Source organism: Hippopotamus amphibius, chromosome 12, assembly GCF_030028045.1.
Source record: "Hippopotamus amphibius kiboko isolate mHipAmp2 chromosome 12, mHipAmp2.hap2, whole genome shotgun sequence".
Lineage (NCBI taxonomy): Eukaryota > Metazoa > Chordata > Mammalia > Artiodactyla > Hippopotamidae > Hippopotamus > Hippopotamus amphibius.
The window spans coordinates 530,514-558,127 of NC_080197.1; the positions used below are offsets into that span (position 1 = coordinate 530,514).

Genomic DNA, 27,614 nt, shown 5'->3' on the forward strand with positions numbered 1-27,614 from the left:
GGACACCGGCTATCCTTGGCTTGTGGACACAACACACAGGTCCCTGCCTCTCCCTGCATCTGTCCCTATGGGACACCAGTCACTGCATCAGGGGCCTCCAACCCCACACGATCTCATGACGGAACTGATTCTACCTGCAACAACCCTAGTTCCAAATAAGGTCGCATCCTGAGCCCTGCAGCTTGGCATGTCAGCACATCTCTGGAGGACACAAGTCAACCCTGGGCGGTAGCTGCAGATGCATAGGTAGTAACTGTAAAACACCCACGCACTGCGTGCACATCCCACGAGGCGAGTGCTGACGTCTGTGCGTCTCACTCCAGAGAGCAGTGACGGACCTGAAGACCCAGCCCCTGCCCTGTGAGAACCTGCATGTTAGTCAAGAAAACCTTATGCACATATGGTAGTTCATGATTTTTTAAAGCACTTTAAAATGTCTTTAACCTTCACAAAGTTAACTATGAGGAAAAGAGTGTTACCTTATGACATTAACATTTTTTCTGGTTACAGACATAATACACGTTCACTGCATCACTGCAAAGTATAAAGACAAAAATCTTCATCCACCAAACTCCTTCCCCTGGAGAGGACTTGCCCCCCAGCGGCGCTGCAGTGAGCCTGAGTTCAGACCCTTTGAACCCTGCACAGTGAAGTGTTCGCACTTTGCCTCCATCTTCATAAACATCACTTCAAGCGTCAATCATCTACTTCATGGATGCGCTAGGATTTCTGAGAAATCTTCCCCAACTTTTTGGTTTCAGAGACCTCTTATCTTAAAAATTTATGGAGGACCCCCAAAGAGTTCTGTTTATGTGGGCTATACGGGTTGTCAAGGACCATGCTGGGAATTAAGACCAAGAAATTTAATATTTAAAAAATATTTATTTAGCTGCATCAGGTCTTTGTTGCGGCACGCGGGATTTTTGCTGTGGTGCGGGCGTCTCTCTAGTTGTGGCTTGCAGGCTCAGTAGTTGTGGTGCTCAAGCTCAGCAGTTGCAGTGCTCAGGCTTAGCGGCCCCACGGAATGCGGGATCTTGGTTCTCTGACCAGGGATTGAGCCCGAATTTCCTGCATTGGAAGGTGGATTCTTAACTACTGAACCACCAGGGAAGTCCCCAAACCCAGAAATTAAAAAAACAGTAATTCAGGGAATTCTCTGACAGTTCAGTGGTTAGGACTCTGCACTTTCACTACCAAGGGTGCAGGTTCAATTCTTGGTCAGGGAACTACGATCCCACAAGCCACTTGGCGGAGCCAAAAATGAAAACCAACCAACCAACCCACCCACCCCAGTAATTCAGGGACTTCCCTGGTGGTCTAATGGTTAAGACTCCATGCTCCCAATGCAGGGGGCCTGGGTTTGATCCCTGGTCAGGGAACTAGATCCTGCATGCCGCAACTAAGACCTGGTATAGCCTGATAAGTAAATATTTTTTAAAAATCCCAGTAATTCATTTAAAAATGATACACCCAATATATGTTAATATTTTAACATGAAAAACCATGACGTTTTCCTTAAAAAAAAAAAGGAATTAGTGAGAATGGTTGAAACATATGAGAAAAAAAATCTAGCCTAACACAGATATATGGCTGGAAAAAAAAACTGTTTTAATAGCTTCATCTTTAATACTAAACCAAAGCTAGACGACAAGTAGTTTCTTAAAAGCTGTCTGCAGTGTGAACCTGAAACTGCACCAACACACTGTTCACACTCTCACACGGGGCGGCTGGTTCCTCCTGAGCTTGAACACGTATTTTACCCACACACGGTTCTGTAACTCCCCGTGCATGTGCTGCTCTCTCCCAGACAGGAGGTCCTGGGCCTTGGGGCCTGCCGAGTGGAGCAGGGGAGGGACAGGTGATTGCTGGGTGAGCTGGGCCTGCCTTGGTCCTGCTTCCGGTCTGGTTAGGGGCTGTGTGTGGTGGAACCAAAGCAGAGGGTAGGGCGTGGCAACCCCACAGCACCCTCAGGCCTGTTGATGACACTCAGTCTTTCAAGGGTTTCCTCTCCTTTGTAGCCAACCAAGAGCGGAAGCTCCCCTCACCTTGGGTGCCTGGGGAGAAATCAACACCCCAGCCTTCAGAAGGAACTAAACCACCCTGTGAACCAAGCAGAGCTCAGTGCTTCAAGCAGAAAAGGTGAGCGAGGTTCACATGCCAGGCCTGAGGTCTCATGGCAGGAACACACGGAGGCTGTGCAGCAGTGGAAACTCAGGCTGGGGAGTACGGGGTGCCCAGACTCTAGGGCCGGCAGCCACGGTTCACCCCAACCGTGCAGCAGTAGGACCTGGCCTGGTCCCTGCCCCCTACATCCTTCTGAGCATTCTCCCTTTGACTTTAGTGGCATTTACTTCCAGAACATGAAGACAGGGAAACTCAAATAAATGACTTGCACGGACCAGACATACTTGTTCTCCTCTTTAGCAGATGATAAAATAGCAGCACTGACACACACTCAATAGTTTAATCCTTAAAAACAATGACTTTTTCGTCACTTGAGACAGTACACTCTACAGTATTGAAAAGAGTGAAAGCATAACTCTCCCAATTATAACATCACTGAAATGAAGTTGGCTTGAATGCCCAGTCCGGGAAATGGCCTCCAGTGGTCTTCCTACTGAAACATGAACACAGGTTCACAGCTTGGTCCTAAAGGCGGCATTTGTTTTCTGCCTTCTCTGTCTCCCGAGAGAGCGCACTCAGGGACCCAGCAGCCTTCCACTGGGCGCCCAAGTCTCCCGCAGCTGCCAGCAGCCAGAGCACTGACACCACACGTGAGGAAAGCTCGGATGTGCTTCCCTGGTCTGAGAACAGCCAGCCTCAGCCACCCTCTGCGTCCCCCGACTGCCTGGTGCAGGTGGGGAGACAGAGCACAGAGAGATGTGGGGACGTACCTGACGCCACCAGCACTGTAGCGCTTCCTCCAGGGTCAGGATGCCTCACAAGTGCCCTGGGCCAAGGCGGGTGAACCCCGCTCACCACCCCCTGGGCCCCCACTGCACCTTTCAATCAAACAGCAAGGCATGGCTGTACTCGCTCCCACGTCAAAGAAACTCCAATGAAGCTGTCTTGCTAACCTTCTCACGTTCTGGAAAACCCAGGGACTTCACACTGAAGCCAGTTACCTGTCATTAAAAGAGAAAGTGAGGGACTTCCTAGGTGGTGCAGTGGTTAAGAATCCGCCTGCCAATGCAGGGGACACGGGTTCGAGCCCTGATCCGGGACGATCCCACATGCCGTGGAGCCACTAAGCCCGCGCACCACAACGAGTGAGCCCATGCACCTCGAGCCCGGGCTCTGCAACAAGAGAAGCCACAGCAATGAGCAGCCCCTGCTTGCCCCAACTAGAGAAAGCCCGCGTGCAGCAATGAGGACCCAATGCAGCCAGTAAATAAATAAAAGAGATTTATAAGAAGGAAAAAAGAGAGTGAGAGTTCTCAGAGCGTTCCTAACCCTACAGCAGGTGCCTTCTACGGCTCTGTGACAGCGGGGGATCAGACCTTTAACCTCAGTTAAATGAGCACACGCGGCCAGCGACCAGAGCACGCGACAGCGCGGCGGGGGTGGGCACAGGACCCGGGGGCGCGGCGGGGGTCCAGAGCGAGGACGTTCAAAGCCGCGTATAACGCCTGTTGCAGAGATGAAACAGGACCACCGCGGGACTCGCACTGCTCGACCTCGGGGCAGCGCTCCCGCCGTCTTCTGGGGAGACCCCCTGCCCACGCGGGCAGATCACTCACGGTCCTCGCCTACCCTAAGCGAGTCTCCCTGCGCACCCTCTCCCCGCTCCTGCTCCCTCGCTCGGACCCCCGGGGAGGTCCGCACCGAGCATGCGCGTCGGTGGGTCCGGGCAGGGCGGCCAGCGCGCGGGGCACAGCTGCGGGACCCGCCGCCCTGCGAAGCTGCCGCCGCCTCGCCCTCGGCCCCGCCCCCGCCCGCGCGCAGGCGCGCCAAGCCCCGCCGAGCCCTATTTCTCGGCCCCGCCCGCTTCCTCGCCGAGCGCCAAATAAGTCTCCGGGCTCGCCCTTGCCCGTGCGTGCGCGGCCCCGCCAACTGCGTCCCTAGGAAGCGCGCGCCCGGGCCGCCGCCGCCGCCGCCGCCGAATCCCCAACAAGGAGCGGAGCCCGCGGCCGTCGCCGCCGCCGCCGCCGCCGCCGCCGCCCGCCGCCGCCGCCCGCCCACCGGCGCCCGCGCAGGCCCGGCCGCGGCCCAGGTAAGCGCCCGCCGCCCCCCCGCGGCGAGGCCTCTCGCTCCGCCGCGCGCCGCCGTCCAGTCAGGGGTCCCTGCGGAGCGTCAGGACGTTACGGCGGGGGGAGGGGAGCGGGGGAGGGGCGGCGGCGCGCGGCGGGCGTCACGGGCGTCACGGGCCCGCGTCAGGCGTCGGCGGCGGCGCGGCCTCCATCTTGCCGGAAGGCGGCGGGCGCCGGGAGGGCCCTGGGCTGGGGCCGCGTGGATCCCCTCTCCCCGTGGGGGGAGCGCGTGGATTCTCCCTTCCCGTGGGGGGAGCGCGTGGATAACCCCCCCCTTCCCGTGGGCGCCGCGTGGATCCCCCCTTCCCATGGGGGGATCGCGTGGATTCTCCCTTCCTGTGGGGGGGACCGCGTGGATTCTCCCTTCCCGTGGGGGGGACCGCGTGGATAACTCCTCCTTCCCGTGGGGGGACCGCGTGGATCCCCCCTCCCCGTGGGTTGACCGCGTGGGTAACCCCTCTTCCCGTGGAGACCGCGTGGATAATCTCCCTTCCCATGGGGGCCGCGTGGATACCCCCCTTCCCGTGAGGGTTGCGTGGATTCTCCCTTCCCTGGGGACCACGTGGATAACCCCCCTTCCCATGGGGGCCGCGTGGATAAACCCCCCTTCCCATAGGGGCCGCGTGGATTCTCCCTTCCTTGGGGACCACGTGGATAACCCCCCTTCCCGTGGGGGCCGCGTGGATAAACCCCTCTTCCCATGGGGGCCGCGTGGATTCTCCCTTGCCTGGGGACCATGTGGATAACCGCCCCTTCCCATAGGGGCCTTGTGGATACCCTCCCTCTCGTGGAGGCCTCGTGGATACCACCACTTACCATGCGGGCTGCGTGGATGTCCCCCCCCTCCCGTGGGGGCCGCGTGCATGCAGACCCTTTGGTGAGAACTGTATCTACTTGAACCCCTTGGTAGGAACCAATCAGTATGGGTCCACTGCCAGTGGACGGTACTTGGTCAACTTTATAATTCATTTAGTTGATTGACTTTTCCAGTGAACCAACGTTCTCTTTCTTTGCTAACAGGGCAAATGCAAGTTTCAGTCACATCAGTCTTTATTTTTTTTTTTTAACGTAGAGAAAGTTGTGCATAACTGAAACATACAACTTGAAGAGTTAAGGGCACATCCATAAAACCGCAGTCTATGCTGTTAACCTGCCAATCACGTCCAAAAGTTTCTTCCTGCCCTTATTATTACTTTGTGATAAGAACACTTACCTAGCAAAAATTTAGTATACAGCACGTTATTGTTAACCATAGGCTCTGTGCTGTACGTAGACCTCTAGTGCTCACTCATTTCGGGTAACTGAAGGCTTGTGCTCTGACCGCTGTGTCCGGTGCTCCCTCCGCCAGCTCCTGGCAACCACTGTTCCACGGTCTGCTCTGAGTCTGCCTATCACAGATTCCTTATGTAAGTGGTATGTAGTATTTTGTCCTGTGTTTGGCATATTTCACTTAGGATAATGTTCTCAACATTCACCCGTGTTGTCACAAATGGCAGAATTTTCTTTTCTTTTTTTTTTTTAGGCTACGTTGTATTCCATTGCATGTGTATACCAAATTTTTATGCATTCATCGGTCGATTCCATATCCTGGCTGTTGTAAATAGTGCTGCAGTCAACATGCCATGCAGGTGTCTGTTGGAGATCCAGATTTATTTTCCTTCGGATATACACGCAGAAGTGGGTTTGCTGATCATGTGGTAGTTCTATTTTTAGTCTTTTGAGGACCGTGGGTACTGTTTTCATAGTGGCTGCACCAATTTACATTCCCACGAACAGTGCACAGCAGTGTGCGACAGTGAGAGTCAGTCTGTTTAGGGTGAAATCAAATGGATTAAATTCCAAATGTAACAGGAGAAATTAAGCAGACTGCTTGTTCAGAAATTGTTTCTTGCAATTGTTGTTTCATAGAAGTATCTTGAAACTTTGGGGAGACATACTGGACAGGGGAGGAATTTGCATGTGTATACGTTGTACACTTAAGAGCCTGGTGCCTCCTGGCCCAGTGTGACACAGGGTGTGGTCGAGACTGGTCAGCTACTGCATCGCACCCCCCCTTCCCCCCCAGGAGGGCAGGGCCGGAAAGCCCAGGTTCTCAAGGAAAAGCAGGACTAGAGGGACTACCTCCAGGGATGGCTTCTTGTGACATTTTTCAAGAGAAGCCGGAAATCTGGATTTTTAAAATGTGAATCCTGTAAAATTTGAAAAAGCTGGCAACTAATTAAAATTTTTGAAACACGGTGAGGATCAAAGAAATTGTGCCCTTGGGCCACTGCCATGTGACCTCTGCTATGTTTCTAGTGGTATTTTTATCAAAGGAAAATACTTGTGATTTTTTTGGAAGACACAGAAAGCCAGATCTGAATCCGGGGTACTGACTGCACACTCACACTTCTGTCCTGTTTTTGTATATTTATGCCCAGTTATGTTACTTTAGAAATATTTCCTCATATCTTCTTTACCTCAAAGTTAATTGGGAAAGAGGACTTTTGAAAACTTAGTACAGTTGCCGTTGGAGAGGCAGGAATTCCAGTCTGTGGGTTCCCACTACTTAGCGCTCTGTGCCGTTCTGAGATGTGGGTGAGGATAGCCACCCATAGGGTGGGTCTCTGCCTCTCTGCAGCTTTGGGTCCAAGCGTGGCTGTCTGGCCCCCTCGGAGCCCACCCAGTGAAAGCAGAGGTACCTCAGTGAGAGCCAAGCACCACAGAGCAACATTACTTTAAGGGCGATTTTAAAGTGGTCTTTTTTTTGGCCGACGCTTGGCTTGTGGGATCTTAGTTCCCTGACCAGGGATGGAATCCGTGCCTCCTGCAGTGGGAGCAGGGAGTCTTAACCGCTGGACCGCCAGGGAAGTCCCTTTACATGTAACTTTTTGAGGAACTGCCACTGCCAGACTGCTTTCCACAGCGCCTTCACCATTTTGCTTGTCTGCTGATAGTGCACTCTGGTTCCAGTTTCTCCACATCCTGACCACACTTACCCTCCGTTTGTGTGTTTATAATCACCATCCTGATGGGTGTGAAGCGGTATCTCCTTGTGGTTTTTGTGTGCATTGCCCTAGTGATTAGGGATGCTGAGCATCTTTTCAGTGGCTTATGGGTTATTTGCATGTTTCCTTTGGAGAAGTGTCTGCTCTGAGCCCTTTCATGGTGTAAGTTGTCTGCTGTGGTTGAGCTGTATCCTGGGTGTGAATCCCTTGGCAGGCACGTGCTTTGCAGACACTTTCTTCCAGTGTATTGGTTGCCTTTTCATTCTCCTGAGAGTGTCCTTTAATGCACAATAGTTTTTAATTTTAACAGAGTCTTACGTATTTGTTTTTTCTTTTGTTGCCTGTGCTTGTGGTGTCATATTCAAGAAATCATTGCCAGGGACTTCCCTGGCGGTCCAGTGGTTAGCACTCTGCACTCTTACTGCCGAGGGCCCAGGTTCAATTCCTGGTCAGGAAACTAAAATCCCAAAAACTGTGCAGGTGCAACCAAAAAAAAAAAAAAAAAAAGAAACAGAAAGAAAAAATAAAAAGAAATCACTGCCAAATCCAGTGTCAGGAAGATTTCCCCCTGTGTTTTCTTCTAAGGGTTTTACAGTATTTGCTCTTGTGTTTGGATCTTTGATCCATTTTTTGTTAATTTTTGTCTGTGGTGTAAGTAAGGGTCCAGCCTCACTCTTTTGCCTGCGATGTCAAGTTGTCCCAGCTCCACGTATCAGACTGTCCCCATCCTACTGAATGGTCTCCACACCCTCGTCAGAAACCAGTATGTGAGGGTACAGTAGCTTTTTTTTTTTTCTTTTTGCAAATTTAATTTTTCTTTTTCAGGATTCCCAAGTGGTAAAGTTTTATGGTTGTTTAGTGCAGTTCTATGAGTTGAACACCTGGATAGATTCACATAGCTGCCCCCACGATTGGAATACAGAACAATTCCATCACCCCCAGAACCTCCCTTGTGCCCTCCTTTTAGGCCTCCTCCTTCTCCCCCACCCCAGGCACCACTGATTTGTTGTCTATCACGAGAGTTTCATCTTTCCCAACATGTCATGTGAATGGATTCCTATAGTCTACAGGCCCACCGTGTTTTCGTTTTTGTTTTGTGCCATTTCTCTCTCTTTTTTGAAAAATTATTTACTTTTATTGTTTTTGGCTGTGTCAGGTCTTAGTTGAGGCATGCGGGATCTTTCATTGTGGCGCTTGGGCTTCTCTCTTGTGGCGTGGGCTCCAGAGTGTATGGGCTCTGTAGTTTGCGGCACACGGGCTCTCTAGTTGTGGTGAGCGAGCTCAGGTCAGTAGTTGAGGCACGAGGGCTTAGATGCCCTGTGGCATTTGGGATCTTAGTTCGCTGACCAGGGATCGAACCCCTGTCCCCTGCATTGAAAGGTGGATTTCTTAACCACTGAACTACCAGGGAAGCCCCCACCTTGTTTTATTGGGCTTCACTTTTTGTGCTTCGCAGATACTGTATTTTTTACAAATTACATGTTCATGACAACCTTGCATCGAGCAAGCCTATCAGCGCCATTTTCCAGTAGCATTTGTTCACTTTGGGTCTCCGTGTCACATTTTGGTAATTCTCGGAATTTTTCAAACTTTTTCATTATTCACCGTGTTTTTTACAGTGATCTGTGATCCGTGATCTCGATGTTACTACTAAGACTCTGAGGGCTCAGGTGGTGGTTGGTATTTTTTAGCAGTAAATTGTTTTTTCATTAAGGTATGTACGTCATTTTTAGGCACAGTGCTGTTGTACGCGTTGTAGACTGTACTGTGGTGTAAATGTAACTTCCATGCACTGGGAAACCAGAAACGCCCCGTGGTTCGCTTTGTTGTGACATTTGCTTTACTGGGCGGCTGACACCTCCGAGGGCTGCTCTCAGCGTGATTCTCTGGATAGCTGTCCGGTTGTAGCAGGTAGTTTATTTTTTTTATTGCTGAGTAATGTTCTTTTGTATGGTTTCTCTGTTCATCTGCTGAAGATCATTTGAGTTGTTTCCAGTTTCTGACAGTTAAGAATAAAGCTGTCATAAAATTGTGTGTACAGGATTTTGCGGAAACCCAAGTATCACTTCTCTGGGGCAGACACTTAGCAGTGGGGTGCTGGGCCCTGTGGTCGGAGTATACTTATCTTCACGAGAAACGTGCAGACCCTCTTCAGAGTGGCTGCGCCAAGCAGCGTGGGTGAGAATTAGGGTTGTTCCACATCCTCATAGGCTTTGTGTCTCCGCTTTTTGTTGGTGCTTTTTAAGTTGTTCTGATAGGTGTGTAGTAGTGTCATTGTGGTTTTAGTTTGCATTTTCCTGTGAGTTAATGACATTGAGCATCTTTCTATGTGCTTTTTTTTTTTTTTAATATTTATTTATTTGGCTGCTCCAGGTCTTAGTTGCTGCATGCGGGCTCTTTTAGGTGTGGCACACGGAATCTAGTTCCCTGACCAAGTTCCCTGACCAGGGAGAGAACCCGGGCCCCCTGCATTGGGAGCGTGGAGGCTAAGCCACTGGACCACCAGGAAAGTCCCTCTGTGTGCTTATTTGGACTTCTCTTTTGCTGAAGTGTCTGTTCAAAGCTTCTGCCTACTTTTTTTTCTTTTTTAAATTATTTATTTATTTTGGCTGTGTTGGGTCTTCATTGCTATGCGCGGGCTTTCTCTAGTTATGGCGATCGGGGGCCACTCTTTGTTGAGGTGCTCGGGCCTCTCATTGCGGCGGCTTCCCTTGTTGAGGAGCATGGGCTCTAGGCTCTCGGGCTTCAGTAGTTGTGGCACATAGGCTCAATAGTTGTGGCTCTCGGGCTCTAGAACTCAGGCTCAGTAGTTGTGCGCGGGCCCAGCCTCTCCATGGCATGTGGGATTTTCCCAGACCAGGGATTGAACCCATGTCCCCTGCACTGACAGGCGTATTCCCAACCCCTGCGCCACCAGGGAGGTCTCTGCCTACTTTTAAACTGTGCTGTCGTTGAGTTCTTTGTATATTCTGCAGGCAAGTTGTTTGTCAGACGTGATTTACAAGCATTTTCTTCCACCTGTAGCTTGTCTTTTCATTTTCCACCATATTCTCGGTTGGTTGCGTTGTAAGGCACATACTTCGTTTGGGACAGGTTTGTGTCCACAGCACACCTGAGCAGGAGCCCCCCAGCGTGCCCACGTGTGCGCTCCCTAGCCTCCCTCAGCAACAGTGTCCTCATCCGAGTAGCACGCTCATGACAATCCACAGCCCCAGAGTCCATAGTTTACCTTAAGGTTCACTTTTGGTGTTATATGGTGGATGTTTTATTTTTATATTTTTAATTAAGAGGATTTTTCAGAGCACTTTTAGGTTTACAACAAAATTGAGAAAGAGTTCTAGAGATTTCCCACATACTCCCTGCCCTGACATGTGCGTGGCTTCCCCCATTAATAACATCACTCAACAGAAGGGTACATTTTATTAGGAGGGATGAACCTACATTGATACATCAGAACCATCCAAGTCCATAGTTTGCCTTGCGGGGCCCTCCGGGTGGTACACATCCCGTGGGTTTTGACAGGCGTGCGATGGTGAGTGTCCACCACGACCGGGTCACGCGGAGGAGTTTCACTGCTCTAAACATCCTCTGCACTTCGCCTGTTCATCCTTCCTGCCTCCCCCCCACCCCGCCACCTCTGGTGAGCACTGATCTCTTCAGGCTGGCTTGTGTCACTTTGCAGTGTGCGTTTAAGGGTCTGCCCCGTCTTTCTGTGGCTTGGTAACTCACTTCTTTTGTCTCTGGATGGAGCACCCAGCTTGTTCACCCCTCGGCATTTGGAAGGACTTGACTTTTCCGTCTGCTTAGAGCAGTGTTCTCCCCCTTCAGAGGGATGTACAAGCAGCAGCACCGTGTAGACCCCGGCACCGCCTGTTCGAAGCTACAGAGGCTCTGGGTTTGCACACACTGAGTCCCACCAGCAGTGCTGAACGGTGCTTTCAGCTGTCAGACGCCTGAAGAACTGAAGGGAAAATCATTTATTGTGTCTTTCCAGATACTTACCATTTGATCGCCTGCCTTCATTCCTGAAGTTCCAGGCCTCCCGCCCTTGTAATTTCCTTCCATCTGAAGTACTCCACTGGGTCTGATGGTGGCCCGTTCTCTTAATTTTCCTTTATCTGAAAATGTCTTTATTGTGCCTCATTTCTAAGGGATCTTCTCACTATTGTAGAATCCTGAGCTAAGGCTCTTTTCTTTCAGCATGTTAAGAATGTCCCTGCCTCTGGCTCTGTGGTTCTGAGGAGAGGGTCCCATGGGCCTTCAAATTATTGTGCTCGTGTGGGAAATACATACCTTTTTATCTGCTGCTTTTGGAATGTTCTTATGTTGTTTTCAGCAGTTTGAGTATGTTCTGGGTGTAGATTTCTGAGTTTGTCCTCTTTGAGGTTTGTTGAGCTTCTTGAATGTATAGGTTTATATTTTCCACTGCATTTGCGAAGTGTTCAGCTGTTATTTCTTCCGAGTTGTTTTTCAGCATCACACATTTTTCTTCTTTCCTTCTGGGACCCCAGGGATGCAGATGCCAGCTTTTTATATTGCTCTGCATTCCCTGAAGCTCTGTTCATTTTGTTTTCCCATCTTCTTTCTGTTGTTCAGATGAGATATTTGTACTGATCTATCTTCATTTTCATTGTAATATCTCTTTCCTCTCTCATCTCCATTCTCATATTAACCCCACCTGGTAGATTTTTTATTTCTGTTATTATATTTTTTAATTTTCAAATTTCCACATGGCGATGACTTTCGTTCCTGTGCGGGCCCATTCAAGGACGGCTGGCTTCACTTGTGAAGCAGGAGTACCCGCGGCTCTGAGGTCACTGAATCGCAGCGGTTGCCGCGGACTGGGCTTCCCTTGATTATTTTTCCCTTGAGAATTGGTCAGACTTTCCTGGTTCTTTGTGTGTTAGTAATTCTGGATCATATTCTGGATACTTTGAATATTGTGTTGTGAGACTCTGGCTCTTGTTTAAACCCCGTGGAGGGTGGAGTGTTTTGTTGTAGCAGGAGATAGACCTGGGCTGCAGGTTCTGAGCCCCTCCTGTGGGCAGGTGTGGTCCTGAATCAGTTTAGCCTTCTAGCTTGTGCAGTGTTCTCTAGGTCTGTCCCATAGGTGCCACCCAAGGCCAGTCTGAGACCTGGGCGGTGGTTGACCCTGGAGGTCAGTCCCCAAAAGTTTTGGTTTGCCGTTTAGGGTCAGGTCCGCACATAGACAGGTGAGGCGTGACCCAGGCCTTCACACACAACTGGGGGCAAGCCCTTTCCGCCTCCCTCCTCTCCTCAGCCTCCTGCACACTCTCTGACCCCCAGAGCCCCCTTCCTTGTGCTCTGGCTAAAAGCTGGGCCTCTTACGTGTCTTCTGTGCTGTGACACCTCGGTACCTGGTCTGCCTGGAGCCAAGCATCAGAGGATGGCAAGCAGGAGAGCAGCAGGGTGCTTCCAGGTCCCCAGAGTTTCCAGTGCCTGCCTGGCCATGACCATCATGGAGTTTAGAGGGCCTGGGGCTCCCTGCAGGGCAGAGCCAGCAAAGACAAAATAACGCCAGGGAGGGTCTCCCAGACCAGAGATAGGACTCATCTCTGAGGGCTTTCTTTTTGTTTTTTGGGTTTTTTTGGGCCATGCTGCAGCATGCGGGATCTTACTTCCCCAACCAGGGATCGAACCTGTGCACCTCCTGCAGTAGCGGCACGGAGTCTTACCACTGGACTGCCAGGGAAGTCCCTCCGAGGGCTTTCTACGCAAAGCCCCGAGTTCAGAATAGGGGACCCACCTCCAGAGGTGTCCGCCCGTGTCCTGGCTCCTTCCCCATCCCCCAGCGTGTGACTGCTGGGCTTTCAGGCCTGGCGTGGCTCCGTGGTTCTGCCAGGGCTTCCGCGCTCGGTGCTCACTCCATCCTCGCCAGAGCCCGAGGCCCTGGAAGAGCCCTTCTCTTGTGCTGCTTCTGTCAGAAGGTATCAAGGTCCCTGTGCAGACCCTGTGCCCGCCCTGTCGCCCTGCAGGCCCGGGGCCCTGGCGCCTCCTGTCCGCTGAGCCATGGCCACCCCTGACGTGAGCGTCCACATGGAGGAGGTGGTGGTGGTGACGACGCCTGACACGGCAGCGGACGGCAGCGGCGTGGAGGAGGTGAAGACCGTGCTGGTCACCACCAACCTGGCCCCACACGGGTGAGGATGGACCCTGGCCGGGGGGGGGGCAGGGGCGCCAGAGGATGCGGAGCTGCCACCTAGCCGGGGTGGGTAATGTGTCCCTGTCTCTTCTCCTGCCACCGAGGTCACAGCTTCGTATCCCCAAACGCACGGTGGCCTCTCCTCTGATGAGAGCACAGTAGGGCCTGTTTGGAAGCAGGTTTTCCAGGTGAAGCGGAGGAGCAGCTGCCGTGCGTCAGCGGTGTGGTGACGGCCAGCACACCGCCCTGAGCCCGTGGCGTGTGGCCTCTGGCTGGGCTGGAAAGTCGGGCAGAAACCTCAGCAGAGCGAGAGGCTGGCTGTCACTGGGGGTGTTGATGTCTCCCTCTCTCTCCCCGTTTCCGTCCCCAGGGGTGACCTGACGGAGGACAACATGGAGACGGAAAACGCTGCGGCGGCTGCTGCAGCCGCGTTCACAGCATCCTCGCAACTCAAGGAGGCCGTGTTAGGTAGGGAGCCTGCCTTCCCGTGGTGGCGCCTGCAGGCAGCTCTGGAGGTGGCTTTTCTGAGGGGGCAGTTCTCCCATAACGGGGGGCAGTGGAGGCTCCCGAGGTGCTCCTGCGGGCTCCTCTTCAGAGGTGGTGCCACAGAGGCCCTGGCTCAGGGTCTCCAGGGGTGGCCTTGGCTTGTGCCTGTGGGGAAAGCTCGGTTTTGCAGTCCTACTTAGTGTGGCTTTTAGCGAGGGGCAGTGAAGCTTCTTCATCACCTTTGGCCTTTTCCTGTTGCCTGACATGAAAGGCCTCAGCGCTCTTCCACATGTTAAGGATAGGTTTCTCTGGAATTGTTCCAGGTAACGTTTATTTCCTTCTGTGGCTCTTTACTTCGGGCTGATGAGAAATGCCTCCTGCCCACCTTGGTCCTGTCTCCGTCCCTCCTGGGCTTTCATTTCTGGTTTCTAAGTTGATAGTTAATTTTGTGCGTTTGCAGAAAGTGCTTTGGAGAAGTTGTAACTGATTTTCTGTGTTGTCCCTTTCCCTTTCAACACACCTGGTGAGAAGTGAAGATGGCTGAAGAGGAGGAGAGCCTGGAGGCTGAGATCGTGTACCCCATCACCTGCGGGGACAGCAGAGCCAACCTCATCTGGAGGAAGTTCGTGTGCCCCGGCATCAACGTGAAGTGTGTGCAGGTGAGGCTGTGCCTCAGCGAGGGCACGGCTGTGCGCCAGGCTGCAGGCAGGTGTCTCCGTGCCGCAGCTGCAAAGCAAACAAAGGACGACCCCTGCAGCAGGGGGATTCAGAAGGCAGAAATCCTGTGCTTGGGGGAGCAGAGGAGGAGGAAGGAGCCTTCAGGGACAGACAGGATTGTCCCTGGGGCACAGGGAGAGCTCAGGGCAGTGATTCTTCTCTGTTCCTGGGGCAAAGCTGTGGAGAGAGGCTGGGAAGCCAGCTCTGCTGATGTTGGGGTTGGCAGTGACTCTCTTGGGCAGGCTGAATGAGAGGGATGCTTTGCAGAGACCCACTAGCAGCCCTAAGTGAGGTGGAGGGGGGAGGTCTGCTCTTTCTGCAACACGATAGCTTAGGTAGCCAGACTCACCTTGCGCTGAAAACAGCCAAAAATGCCACTTAAGATATTTTCATAAAGCATCTTCTAGATGCCTCCTTAAGCTGGCAGAAGAAGAGGAAATAGTCAGGCCTAGGGCCTAAATAAAGGTGAATTGTAAAGGGAGGCCAGACACCAACCCCAGCTTTTGTCTCAGAGCCTTTGCCTGACACTGGTTTTCTCAACCTGGTGGGGCTGGAGGTGAGAAGGTGAAGCCCAGGGCTCCCAACTGGGATGTGTTGTTGGGGGCCGAGATCGTCCCTGTGATGTTGCTCCTTCCAGAGGTCTCTGCCTTCAGTGTTGGGGGTTAGAGAGTATGCTAATCACATACTCCCAGTTCCCTCTATCCCCCAGGACAAGGAAAACTCCTGTCTCATGTCTTAGCACCGGGTGGAAGAGAGGACCCTCTTGAGGATTCACATGTGGCCTGTACAGTGTGAACACCTTTAGCTAAGAGTTTAGTTGTAGGTGGTTCCTGACTGGCAGCTCCCCCAGGAATCTGACCAAAGCAAATGAAAAATCCTTTTCAGAAGAACTCATCTTTATCCCAGGTTTCAAATAATTTTAGCAGACAGTGTTCCAAGAAAAGGAGCAGCTCACAGTAAAATAAAACAAAATGCTCAGCACACAAGGAAACAAAGCACCTGTGTGAGTGCACACAGAAACCACAGATGGCAGAATCAGACCCACAAATGCTGTGGGATGGAATTTTGAGACAGAGAATACAAAATAATTATGTTTAATTTACTTCGAGAAATAAAAGAGAGGCTCCAACATGAGTAAAGCATAAGCAGATTTGAAAAAACAAACTAGAAATGAAAAACGGAATTAAACACTAAGTGGATGGATTTTACAGCAGATTAGACACAGTTGAAGAAATAATTAGTGAAATGGGAGACAGACATGAGGAAGTTATCCAGGCACCATCCACTGAGACATCGTGAGGGAAAGTGGAAGGATGAGAACATCTAGCTTCTCTGTCTGAGTTTCGAGAGGAGAGAGGGTCTGAGACCTTCCATAACCAAGGAAGGATAGCAGCCTACAGTTGAAGAGACCTAACAGATCCTGAACTGAATGAATAAGAAGAAACCAACCACATTTCGAAGTCTGCATAGGTGCCAGCACAGAGGACCTTCCACTGGGTCCTGGGACACCTTAGCATCAGAATAATGAATGATAGTCATGGATTATCATTCAAGTAAAAATAAGAATCTACGGGCCTGTGTTTATTGCAGTGTATTTCATGTCATTTGTTTACATCAATACAAGGGAGAGGTGAGACTCTTACGCCGACTAACAAGTGTAGAAGGGGTGTGGGGGCCAGAGCAGGGGGCGCCGGAGTGAGTTGGGGAGGCTGGGCGAGGGCAGCTGGTCTCCAAGCACCCCTGTCACTGAAGCACACTCACAGGGGCAAAGCAGGCACGGCGGGGAGCCTGCAGGTCACTCCCCGAGAGAGCAACGACCTTTGGGCATCAGTGTCGGGACCAGCCTCTGTCTCAGCCTCCCGATCAGACTTCTCGACAGAAACGCACAGCCCGACTCTCCTGGGGAAGACATCAAACAGGCACAACTGAGGGACACCATTTTTGTCTACAGAAACACTGACCTGTGTGCTTCACAGATGTCAAGGACACGCCTGGGCTGAGTTCACAGATGTGGAGGACATGCCTGGGCTGAGCGGCTGCTTTAGGTCGGGGAGACGAGAGACACAGCGGTCGGCACGGCGCGAAGCCGGTCACGTCCTGCGTCACAGACGAGTCACCACAAAGGCCACTGCCCCCACCACGGGACGCCCTCTCTGGAAAACACCTTGTGAACTTGGAGTATTGCCTGTGAATCAGATGATAACACACTAATGGTAGTTCCCTGATCTTGAGAGCTGTGCGTGGTTATGTAGGAACCTTGTTCTCAGGAAATGGGTGTGAAGGACTCGGGGCGGTGCCCCCGCGAGCCTTTAGAGTGGGGCCCTGCGTGAAGAGTGAGGCCGGGGAAAGGGCCTGCTGGGGCTCTTTGTACTGTTCCTGCAGTTACTCTGCGAGGTCGAAATCACAGCAAAATAAAAAGTTAGAAGCAAAAGAGGTGTAATAGCGAGAGCAGGGAAGCAAGAACGCCGCTGGCAGCTGAGCTGTAAGGCGCCCAGGGAGCCAGGACACCGGCACAGGGTGGTCTCCTTTTGCTGCAAGAGTTTGTACACAGTTAAGTCATCTTCAGATATTAGTGGAGAGAAAGATATTTTCAGACAAAACTGCATTTGCTACCAGCAAGTCATAACTAAAGGGTATTCTAAGAAATGATTTTAGGCAGAGGGAAAGTGGTTCCAGAGAGGGGTTTTTAGGTGGTGGGAGGCGTGGAGGAGGTGGGCGAGTCCAAGGTGATGGGCTCTGCAGCTCTGGTGCGCACCCTAGGAGGCTCCACGTGCTGCATGGCGGGGCGGTCGGAGGGCTGTGAGTGGGGTTGGTTAGCCCACCCCGAGAATGGAGTACACCTGCCCAACCAGCAGAGGAGAACCTGGTCCCCCGGAGGGAGGTGGGGTGGGGTGGGGGCAAGATGTGAGGGAGAGACCGCCGGCAGGTGGTGCGGGCAGGGCCAGAGGTGTTTTCCAGAGAGGGCGTCCCGTGGCGGGGGCAGAGGCCAGGCCCAGTGCCGACCTCCTGTGCTCTGGCAGCAGCCAGAGAGGTCCTCCGACTCTGACTCTGCCTGCCTGGGCTCAGGCCCGGCGCCCAGCTAGCTGACTGAGAGGACGGAGTGGCTTCCTGACTCAGAGAGAACGTGTGCAGCGCTCGGGAAATGAGGACGATTGCTTCCATCAAGAGAGGCTTCCCAGGCTGTTGCATTTGCCACAACCTGGTGTGCTGGAGATACAGGCAGACCTCGGAGATGCTGCAGGTTCAGTTCCAGACCCATCTCAGCAAAGCCCGTATCGCAGTCAAGAGAGTCACGCATATTTTTGGTTTCCCAGCACTTATGGAAATTATGTTCACCCTAGACAATGCTCTGTGAATGGTGTCATGGCAGCACGGCTGTAAACAACGTGCAGAACTTAAAAGTGCTTTATTGCTACAAAATGCTAGCCATCCTCCGCGCTTTCAGTCGTAACGGGAGCATCACAGATCACAGATCACCGTAGCAAATGTAGTAATAACGAAGCTGTCTGAAGTGTTGCCAGAATTACGAGAACGTGACACAGAGGCCTGTGGTGAGTGGCTGCGGTGGAAGAACAGCGCCGATAGGCTTGCTGGAAACGGGGTTGTCTCGGGCCTTCGGTTTGTAGACCGCGACCACCTGTGGAGCGCGACAGAGCAAGCGTGGCTCGTGGCTCGTGTGTGAGGAGCTGCGGGGCTTTTGCTCCCCAGGAGGGTAGCCTAGGCGCCCCCCGACACAGACGGCAGGGCGCCCAAGAGGCAGCCGCCCAGGGAAGGGGACGCCCGGGACAGGGGAGGCCCTGCACGGGGTCCAGCCGAGCATCCAGGCCGCAGTTGGAGCTTTCGTTTCTGCCTCCGCTGAGACCAGCGACTCACCCGTCCACGTACATGCAGTTGTGTGTCCATTCTTTGGCTCCAGTGATTGGTTGTTTCATAGACTGACTAGGATACTTGACCTCCTCAGGCCACTGTCGGGTGAAACTAGCAGACCCGTGAGGAAGGAGGGCCGTTCCCTGACTGCGAAATGCGTGTGTGCTCCAGGGCTGTGGAGGGTCTGTTAGGGGTGGGCCAGGCCGGCTGAAAGGACGTCCACAGCTGACCCTGTGCACCGTGTCTCCTGTTACTGGATGTGATGTCTGCGTATGTTTTTCGTGGAACGAGTGACGCCTAAGAAGCTTTGCCGCTTGCCATCTGGAGGGAGAGAGCACCAGGCCTTTCTGAGTGGCGTGGGGGCCGCGGGTCCCAGGCGCCGGGTGTGTGGCTGGGGGGAGAGCGCCAAGCACGCGGCCCTCCCCGCAGGCTGGCAGCGCCCGGCCCCCGCCGGGGCAGAAGGAGGCCGGCTCCGCGCGCAGGGGCAGGCGCGTCTCACCCCCGCCGCCGCCACTCGGCCGGGGCTGTGGGCCCCGCGTCGGGCTCCGCCCCCGCGTCCGCCCCGCCCCGCCCCCCCTTCCCCGCGCCGGCTCCGGACGGGGGTCGGGCAAGAGAGGAGGGCGGTGGGGAGGCTCTGCCCTCACCCTGCCCTGCGCTTCCCTCCGCAGTACGACGAGCACGTCATCAGCCCCAAGGAGTTTGTGCACCTGGCGGGCAAGTCCACCCTGAAGGACTGGAAGCGGGCCATCCGCATGAACGGCATCATGCTGAGGTGGGCGGGGCGGGCGCGGAGGGCGGGGTGGGCGCGGTGGGCGGGGCAGGGGCTGCAAGCCAGGCCACCCGCCCTCGGCGGAGGGGGCGCTGCTTTCTCGTGGGTTTTGCGTTTTGAAGATGAGATGCGTTTTCTGCACGAGGGTTGAGGATCGCGGACGCTGTCCCCTGGGCTGTGCCGCCCACACCCCTGCCAGCATGTGACCCTGTCAGACTCTCCGGGGTCTGCGTCTTGTTTTGAGTTCCACCAGTCCTTCACCCACCCAGCCACCTGTGACTATTTTCCCGCAAACGTTCGCGCGGCGAGGCCGTGTTTGCACATCAGAGCGGCAGCCAGGCTGACCTCTCCGCCTAGCCTTCCTGCCGTCTTGGTTTGCACTCTTCCTTCTAAAGCGGCACCCAGCCCCGTGTGCGTCCTTGCCTGTGCAGGGCCCTCCTGCCTCCCACCGCCACCCCAAAGTTGGGTCCCCGTCGAGAGCCTGAAGCTCTTTAAGCTGCCGTGCGTTAGTCTGGTCAGTCGTCCAGACATTGTCCTTTCTGAATGGCCAGTCTGCCGGCAGGGCTCCTGCTCGGACGACCTGTGTTCACTGGCAGCGCTGGTCTCCTCCAGGCTGGACTGTTCCTGTGACCTTGTCACAGTCGTGCTGCTGACGCTTCCGGGAGTCTTGGCCTAGATCCCCAACGTTCCTGTCTTTAGAGTCAGTCCTGCTGGCCCACGCCCCATCACTGCCCTTGTCGTTGGCGGGGTCTTGGTGAGGTGTCCACCCACCTTTCTCCCCATGCACTCCGTCTTCCCTTTGAAATTAACTAGGAATTGGTGAAGTAGCTCCTGGCTTTACACCGACCTCAGGTCCTAGAACGCTGAGGGTCTGCGGAGTCCCGCTCAGGTCCTCCCGGGCGGCCCCTGAGCGCCCGCTCCTCCAGCCGTCCTGGTGGGTGTGGCCTGTCACGGTGGCCTTCTGAGCTCTCCCCTTCCACCTGTGAAATCGGAAGGGTGATGCCCCTTCCAAGAAGCCTGACGACAGACCAGGCTTTTGAGTTTATACCCCCCGGAATGTTGATGCCTGGTGTCCATGTTTTAACGTTTCCTGCTTTGGTGGTGACAGCTCGCCCCTTTGGTGGGGCCCCTGATGCACGTCTGTCCAGAGACGGCCATTGCTTTGCGTGGCACCCAGAGTAGCAGGGTTGGGTGGCTTTGCTGCGGAAGGGGCCCCTCCTTCACGCGTTTATCCCCAGGAGAGGCGGCTTCTTGCTGTCCTCGGGCGTGTCTGCTGCCCCGTGCCTGCAGCTCTCGGCAGCCCTGTCACTCTCCCTGCAGAGCGCCCCTTCCCCCTGGAGCAGCACCTTCCCATCCACCTGGGTCCTTCCCCTCTCAGCCCCGCCTGCTGCCGGGCTCGAGTGCCTTCGTGGCACAGCTGTGACCGTTTCATTGGAAGAGCGCGGTCAGGGGTGCCGTCTGCTGCGCCTCCCAGAGCTAGGGCAGTCATGCTGCCCAAAGGCAGAGGGAGGCCTGAGCCCCGGAGCCCTCTGACCCTTTCGCGGGTGGAGGTGGGCCAGTCGAGACACATGGAACTGAAGTCCAGGACCTCGGGGAGAGGCCAGAGAAGAGGGCCTGGGGGGCATCCCAGCAGGCAAGGGACGAGCGGTGCCTTCCTGGGAAAGCCGAGGCGGGGAGGCGCCGCGGCCTCGTGTGGACAGCGGGAATGCAGAGGCGCTGCTGCCGCTGGCGCTGCTGGAGCGTCTCTCGCCTCTCGGGCTGCGCACCAAGCGGGTGTGCCGCCGTCAGCACACCTGAGTCCCCAGCCCCAGCCCCCACCCCCGCCCGGGGGCCGCTGGGCAGCAGAGCCTCTCGGAGAGGCCCAGCCCCTCCGTGCTGCGCGGTGTCTCCAGGACAGCCGCCTCCCTCGGGACACCAGCCACCGTGGTCACACTTCTCATGGACAGAGCCACACACAGGCGTGCCCATGCCCTCAGAGAGAGCTGCACTGGGGTGTTGGAGAGGCCCGCCCGGGAGCCCCAGGGGAGCCCGCGCTGCAGCCAGGCCGCCCTGGGCCTGCCCCGGGGCAGCCCTTCCCCGGGTGACGCCTGCCTCCTCTGTGCAGGAAGATCATGGACTCCGGGGAGCTGGACTTCTACCAGCACGACAGGGTCTGCTCCAACACCTGCCGCAGCACCAAGATCGACCTCTCGGGGGCCCGCGCCTCCCTGGGCAGCCCCACACCTGCCGAGTACATCCCGCTCACACCCGCCACAGCTGACGGTATGTGCTGGGCCCCCTGCACTGTCTGCGGGGCCTCCCTGTCCGCACGGCTGTCCCTGATCCTTCCTCGCCGAGAAAGTGTCGCTGGCGTGCTGTTCCATCCACAGGGAAGACTGAAGTACTCTCTCTCTTTAAGCCATTTTTATTATAAAATGCAACTCCTCACGTGCAGAGAAGAGTGTGCAGAGTCACAGAGCAAGCGCCCAGTGCCCGCCCCCAGCTTCGCCAGCCCAGGGAGCACCCGCACGCCCGGCTGGCGCCCAGTCACTGCCCCGGAGCCGCTCCCCGCAGCCTCAGCCCGGCTCGCGCGCACGGTCCCGCCACTTGACAGCGGCTGACGCGTCAAGGATGTTGTTCTGTGTTGGCACCTGTTGCTCTAACTGGTAGAAGGACCAAATATTCCCTGGGATTCTTTCCAGGTTTTTGAATACAGAGGTTCTTTTTAAAACAAGTTAGAATGAAACCCGGTCTGTGCTGCCCCCTGTCAGCATGGTGGCGTGGCCCCCGTGGTGGGAGCTGCACTGGCCCTAGGCTGTTGCCCTGCTGGTCAGTCTGGGCTTGCGGCTATGTGGCCAGGGCCTTCCTCGTGGCTGACCAGACAGTGGCCAGTCAGGGGGCCCTGCCCTGTACTTGGGAGGATGGAGAGGGAGGCGCAGGGGGCAAGTGAGGTCCTGGGGTTCACCCTGAGTGAGTCCCTGCACCCCAGCTGCACGGCTGGCAGCCAGCCGAGTGTGGGAGGCCTTCCCAGGAGCTCCCGGACGTGCAGACTGCTGGCAGTCACGGCTGCCCTGGGACACGCGATACAGCATGGAAGGGACTGGGTCACGGCAAGGCCCCGCCCCCAGGAGACACAGGGTGACGCCACTCCTGGTGGGCCGGTGGCTTCCGTGGGAACAGGGTCTCCTCCGGGTTATTAGGGGCAGGCTCTCTGCTCTGCCTGTAAAAGGCGGCTGCAGTGACAGATCTCTAGCCGGAGCACCGTGTCTGGTAAAGGCCACACGGGGTCTGGGATTTCGCTCTTAGAAGTCTGTCCCTAGGTGGTTTGGATGGTCTGTTGCTGTACTTAAACTTAACCTCCGTGGTGGTTTCTTTAGCCAGAGTCCTCAGAACACCTGAGTCACCTCTTGTGTAGTTAAAGGTTTTGTATCAGCCCAGACTAAGAAAAAACTATTTCAAGCATCTAACATTCCCCAGCAAGGCGTCTTTGTTGGTTGTGGAAGAGGCCAGCGTGAGGTCGGAGAGCTTACGCAGAGGTTAGGTTGCCAGGCTTGTTTCTAAGCCCCGAATGGCCAGATCCAAACCGTGTCCAGGACTCTGCAGATGTAGAGACAGAGGTGAAGCAGCCTGGGTGGCTCACGTCTCCCAGAGTCCCGTTGCTTCTGATTCACAAAACGGGAAACACGGTAGCTGCCGAGATGGCTGGTGGTGTCAGGGAGCCAGAGACTCGAGGGGACCCCGAGAGCAGGCCAGGCAGCAAGGAGCTGTCCCGCAGGCTGTAGGAGCTCCTCGTGACTGCGGCAAGGACAGCAGAACGTGGAGGACACGTGGATGGGTTCAGGGAGGCAGTTCTAGCTCCTTCTCTGTACATATTTACAGTGAATTTACAACGCGAGGCGTGTGGGTCCTCTGTCGTGCTGGTGCAAGTCAGTCAATTTTGTGAAAATATGGGGGGGGCGGGCGGGTCCTTAGAGCTGGGACGAGTGGTGGGTGGGGTGCTGGCCTGTCCCAGCTCCCAGGCTCACCCGGTTCGTCTTGGTTGCAGTGAACGGGGCTCCTGCCACCATCACCATCGAGACCTGTGAGGACCCTGGGGACTGGACCACCGCCGTCGGAGGTTCGGGCCTTCCCACTGCTTCTCACGGAGGGAGGGGGAGTGCGGGGGTGGGGGCGGCGGTCCCACCTGCTGCTCGATTCACCTGGGGACTGTGGGCCGCCGGGCCAAGCCCTGGACTTCCACGTGTGGTGGTGAGGACACCGCTCGCCCCCAGAGCCCGGTCCTCCTGGCAGTTCTTTGCTGCTCCCTGTGGTTGGAAGCAGCGGTGGGGCTGCCTGTGCAGGACCGCCCATCTCTGAGCCTCTCCTCCCCTCACAGATGACACGTTTGCCTTCTGGCGAGGGCTGAAGGATGCGGGCCTGCTGGACGAGGTGATTCAGGAGTTCCGCCAGGAGTTGGGGGAGACCATGAAGGGCCTGCAGCAGCGGGTCCAGGACCCCCCCCTGCAGCTGCGAGGCAAGTGCCCTGTGTCTGCCCCGGTCCGGGGGCCCCGAGGCCGCCTCCTGCTTGTGGTGGGGGGGGGGGGGTTCAGGACGCCAGTGAGTGCAGCCCCTCCTCTGGCTCCGAGCTGAGCCCAGCAGCACCAGCAGGGCGTGGGCCGTTAGCCTGCTCCCTCCGGCTCCCTGCGTGCCGCGGGGATCGGGACCCGCTGTGCCCCGTCCGCCTCTCGCCAGGTGGCGGGGCGCGCCCCAGACCCGCCGCGGGCCACCCGTCCTCACCGTGTGCGCGCCCTGCCCTTGTAGACGCCGTCCTTCTCAACAACATCGTGCAGAACTTCGGCATGCTGGACCTGGTGAAGAAGGTGCTGGCCAGCCACAAGTGCCAGATGGACCGCTCGCGGGAGCAGTACGCCCGCGACCTGGCAGGTACGCTGGCCTCGGGCCGCGCCCCACGGCCGCGCGGGAGCTGCAGAGGCACAGGGGTCGACCCCAGCCAGCCCTCCCGCGGAGCCAGCCTCGGCCCTGCAGCTCGCCCGTGCAGTGGCGCCTCCCCAGGGGGTGCCTGTGGGCACACGCTGCTGCGACCTCCTTATCTTCGTGCGTCCCCAAGGCAGCCTCGCTGCGCACACTAGCCTCACGTGCCGCAGAGCACGGGGAAGGTCTGTGCGCACGTCAGGCCGCGCAGGGCAGCCGCTCGGAGGAGACTCCGCGGCTTCCTCGAGGCGGTGGGTCCCCATCTGGGCGGGCCCCGCAGAGGGCGTCCCGCGAGGGCCGCGGGGGACAGGACAGAGTCCCCTCGAGGCCGCGAGGGTCAGGGCCCAGGTCGGGCGGGCAGCCCGGTGCTCCGTGCCCTGCGCCCGCGGTCACGCCCTGCCCCTGTGCCCGCAGCCCTGGAGCAGCAGTGTGACGAGCACCGCCGCCGGGCCAAGGAGCTCAAGCACAAGTCGCAGCACCTCAGCAACGTGCTCATGACGCTGGCGCCCGTCGCCCTGCCGCCCCCCGTCAAGCGGCCGCGCCTCGCGAGGGCCGCGTCGGGGCCGGCCGCCATCGCCTCGCAGGTGCTCGCGCAGTCCGCCCAGATCGCCCTGACCCCCGGCGTGCCCGTCTCCCAGCTCACCAGCGTGCCGCTGGGCAAGGTGGTGTCCGCCCTGCCCTCCCCCGTGCTGGGCAAGGCCGCGCCCCAGGCCGCTCCGGCCAGCTCCCCCGCCTCGCCGCTGCTCGGGGGCTACACGGTGCTGGCCTCCTCGGGCACCACCTTCCCCAGCACGGTGGAGATCCACCCGGACGCGTCCAGCCTCACGGTCCTGAGCACGGCCGCCATGCAGGACGGCAGCACCGTGGTCAAGGTGGTGAGCCCACTGCAGCTGCTCACGCTGCCCGGCCTGGGCCCCACCCTGCAGAACGTGGCACAGGTGTCGCCCGGGGGCAGCACCATCGTGACAGTGCCCACGGGGGCCGTCGAGAGTGCCGTGGCCGCCCCAGGACCCGAGGAGCACACGGCCACCATCGAGGTGGCCGCCATGGCGGAGGGCCACGAGCACAAGTAGCTGTCCGCGGAGGGCAAGGCCCCTTCGGGCACAGGGCCGGCCGCCTCTCCTCGGGCCGTGGCTGGTCGGGAGCACCGTGCCGGCGCCCGGCGGGCCGCGCGGGGCTGCCGAACCAAAGAGAGGAAACGCCAAAACAGACGGAGAGGAGAGGAGAGGAGAGCAGAGGAGAGGAGAGGAGAGGAGAGCAGAGGGGTGTGGCAGCAGCCTGGGACGTGGGTCTCCGAGTTCTGAAGCTCCTCCCCTGTTTTCTTGGGAAATACACTTTTCCATCTGTTCTTGTTAATCCTGTTTACATGTGGGGCCTTGGTCAGGAGCCAGGCGGGGAGGCCGAGGCCCAGGGGCAGCTGGTGGCAGGGGCAGGGCAGGGCCGGGCCTCGGCCGCCGGCTGGGGGAGGCCTCGCTAACACGTGTCTTGGGAACCGTCCCCAAGTGTGGAAACCCGTGGATCCTATGGATTTGGTTTCTTCCCACAGTTTTCTGTAGGGTTCGTGTGGCCAGCACCCTGTTCTCCCACCTCCGGAACAGGCATCAGGGGTGCTGCAGGTCTGCACGTGGCTCAGGTGGGGCCCCGGGGCACCCGGGGGTCGGGGCGCAGACCCCGGAGCGCCCGCCTGGCCAGAGGGGCCAAGGGGCCCGAGCAGCACAGGCCAGAGCGGGGCACCCCACCCCCAGCCCCGCCCCCGCCCGGCAGAGGCTCAGGGGCTCAGGGGCCATGGCACACGCTCTGTGGGTATTTTTAAGTGAACTCCTTAGTAGGCTTCTAGGAAGAGTCAGATTTATAGTGTTCTCAACCTAAACGATGCTGAGTGCCTAGGCTTCCCGATCTGCTCTGGGTTCCAGAGTGCTTCGTACACGGGCGTGGTCAGGACGGCCCCCCGGGGAGTGAGGTGGCGGGGCCCTGCGGCTTCGGCTTGGGGAGGGCGCGTGCAAAGAGCAAGCAGGGGCCGTGGAGCGTTCACTCCCAGTGGGGACGTGCCTCGGGTCAGGGCGCTGATCCCCTGTGTTCAGCGTGCTGGTGGGGCCCCACCTGGAGGTGGGCTGCATCCCGCTGGCTGACACTAGTGTCCAGGGCGTTCGGGCAGTTCTGGGTGAGGTGGGCACCCACATGCCCGCGGGAAGGATGTCCGGGGGCCGGCCAGCCCTCTGCGCTTCTGGTCTTGGACTCAGGAGGGCGGCCAGGGTTGGGCCACCCTGTAGGCCTTGAGCCGCTGCAGCGGGGGCCCCCCACGGCCACCCCGGGCCTCCTGTCTGTCACCTGCGGAGACCCAGAGAGAAGCCACTGCCCGCCTCGCACTTTGAAGGGAACTGGGCTCCGTCCGTCCATCCTTCCGTCCGTCAGGTGCCCTGGACCCCACCTCAGCGCCCTCGCCCCGCATCAGGCACCGACGCTGTTTTGCTTCTGTCCCGTCTGGTCGGCCGTCGTCTGGGCCGCTGGTTTCAGCGCCATGTCACGTCCTTGTTTGTCACATGCTCTTCTTCCAGGTGCGTCTCTGACACACGCGGTGTGAGCCCGTGGAGTGGGCGCCCCAGCCTGTCCCGCGTCCGGCTTAGACCGTATGAGAATGTGTGGCTCGTGAGACTGGGTGTCTCGTGCTGGGGGCCGTGTCCAGTCACACCTGCCAGGCCCTCCAGCGCTGTCCTGCCCGCAGGCCGCAGGGCACTGGGAGGCGGGTCTGTTTCAGCACCACGGACGGCGGCGGCGGCTGCGGACACCGGTGCCGAGAGGGGCCTGCTGTCCTCTGGGAACCTCAGCCCGCCGTGGGCGCCCCCATTCCCCCTCCACCACCGGGCGGGCGCGGGGCGGCCCCGGGCTCTGGCTTCTGGGAAGGCAGGATCGGGTCCATGGGACTCAGAGGCGGCCTGGGGACGGGAAGCATCTGAGCTCTACTTTGTATGTTGTTTTGCAAGTATCTGCTTGGTACTTTGATTTAAAATAAAAACATTTTTCATACCATGCGTGTCTTGTGAAAGGTTGTGAGGGGGAGGAGGACGCAGGGACTTGCCCTCCTGCTCTGGAGAATGGGGTCCAGGGGCCCGAGGCCCTTCCACTGCCCTGAGGTCCACCTGCTGGCCTTCCTCGACCCTCCCCGTGTCGCACCACGCTCTGCGTTCTCACTCGTGAGGCTGCTCAGCTTAACCGTCTCGGCCAGCACTGCAGCCTCCGGGTCTGGAGTGGAACGTGGGCGGCCGCGCTCATGGGTCCGGGCCCAACGACCCTTCCACGTGGAGTGGTTGCAGGGCTGGCGTAGGAACCAGGCTCCCTGGACGTCCGGCGGGGTGGGGTATGGGGCGGGGGGGCTGCCTGCCCCGGTTGGGAGCTCCTGCCGACGCCCGGGGCTGGGGTCTTCCTGC

The 27,614-nt window shown here is 57.0% G+C and overlaps 1 protein-coding gene across 5 annotated transcripts; it reads left to right on the forward strand.

The window, feature by feature from the left end:
- The first annotated feature begins 4,131 nt into the window (after positions 1-4,131).
- Positions 4,132-27,169, forward strand: GMEB2 (glucocorticoid modulatory element binding protein 2). 5 transcript variants are annotated; one of them, XM_057702833.1, is made up of 11 exons: positions 4,132-4,213; positions 5,013-5,127; positions 13,234-13,398; positions 13,771-13,868; positions 14,418-14,545; positions 19,139-19,242; positions 21,344-21,501; positions 23,264-23,335; positions 23,594-23,731; positions 24,019-24,141; positions 24,604-27,169. In XM_057702833.1, the coding sequence occupies exons 3-11, from the start codon at positions 13,268-13,270 to the stop codon at positions 25,260-25,262; spliced, it is 1,611 nt and encodes a 536-aa protein (XP_057558816.1). In that variant the 5' UTR covers positions 4,132-4,213; positions 5,013-5,127; positions 13,234-13,267; the 3' UTR covers positions 25,263-27,169. The 5 variants fall into 5 exon arrangements, with proteins under 5 accessions (XP_057558816.1, XP_057558817.1, XP_057558820.1 ...); XM_057702834.1 differs by lacking the exon at positions 5,013-5,127 and having other exon boundaries at positions 4,159-4,213; XM_057702837.1 differs by lacking the exons at positions 4,132-4,213; positions 5,013-5,127 and adding an exon at positions 5,642-5,656.
- The last annotated feature ends 445 nt before the right edge of the window (positions 27,170-27,614 follow it).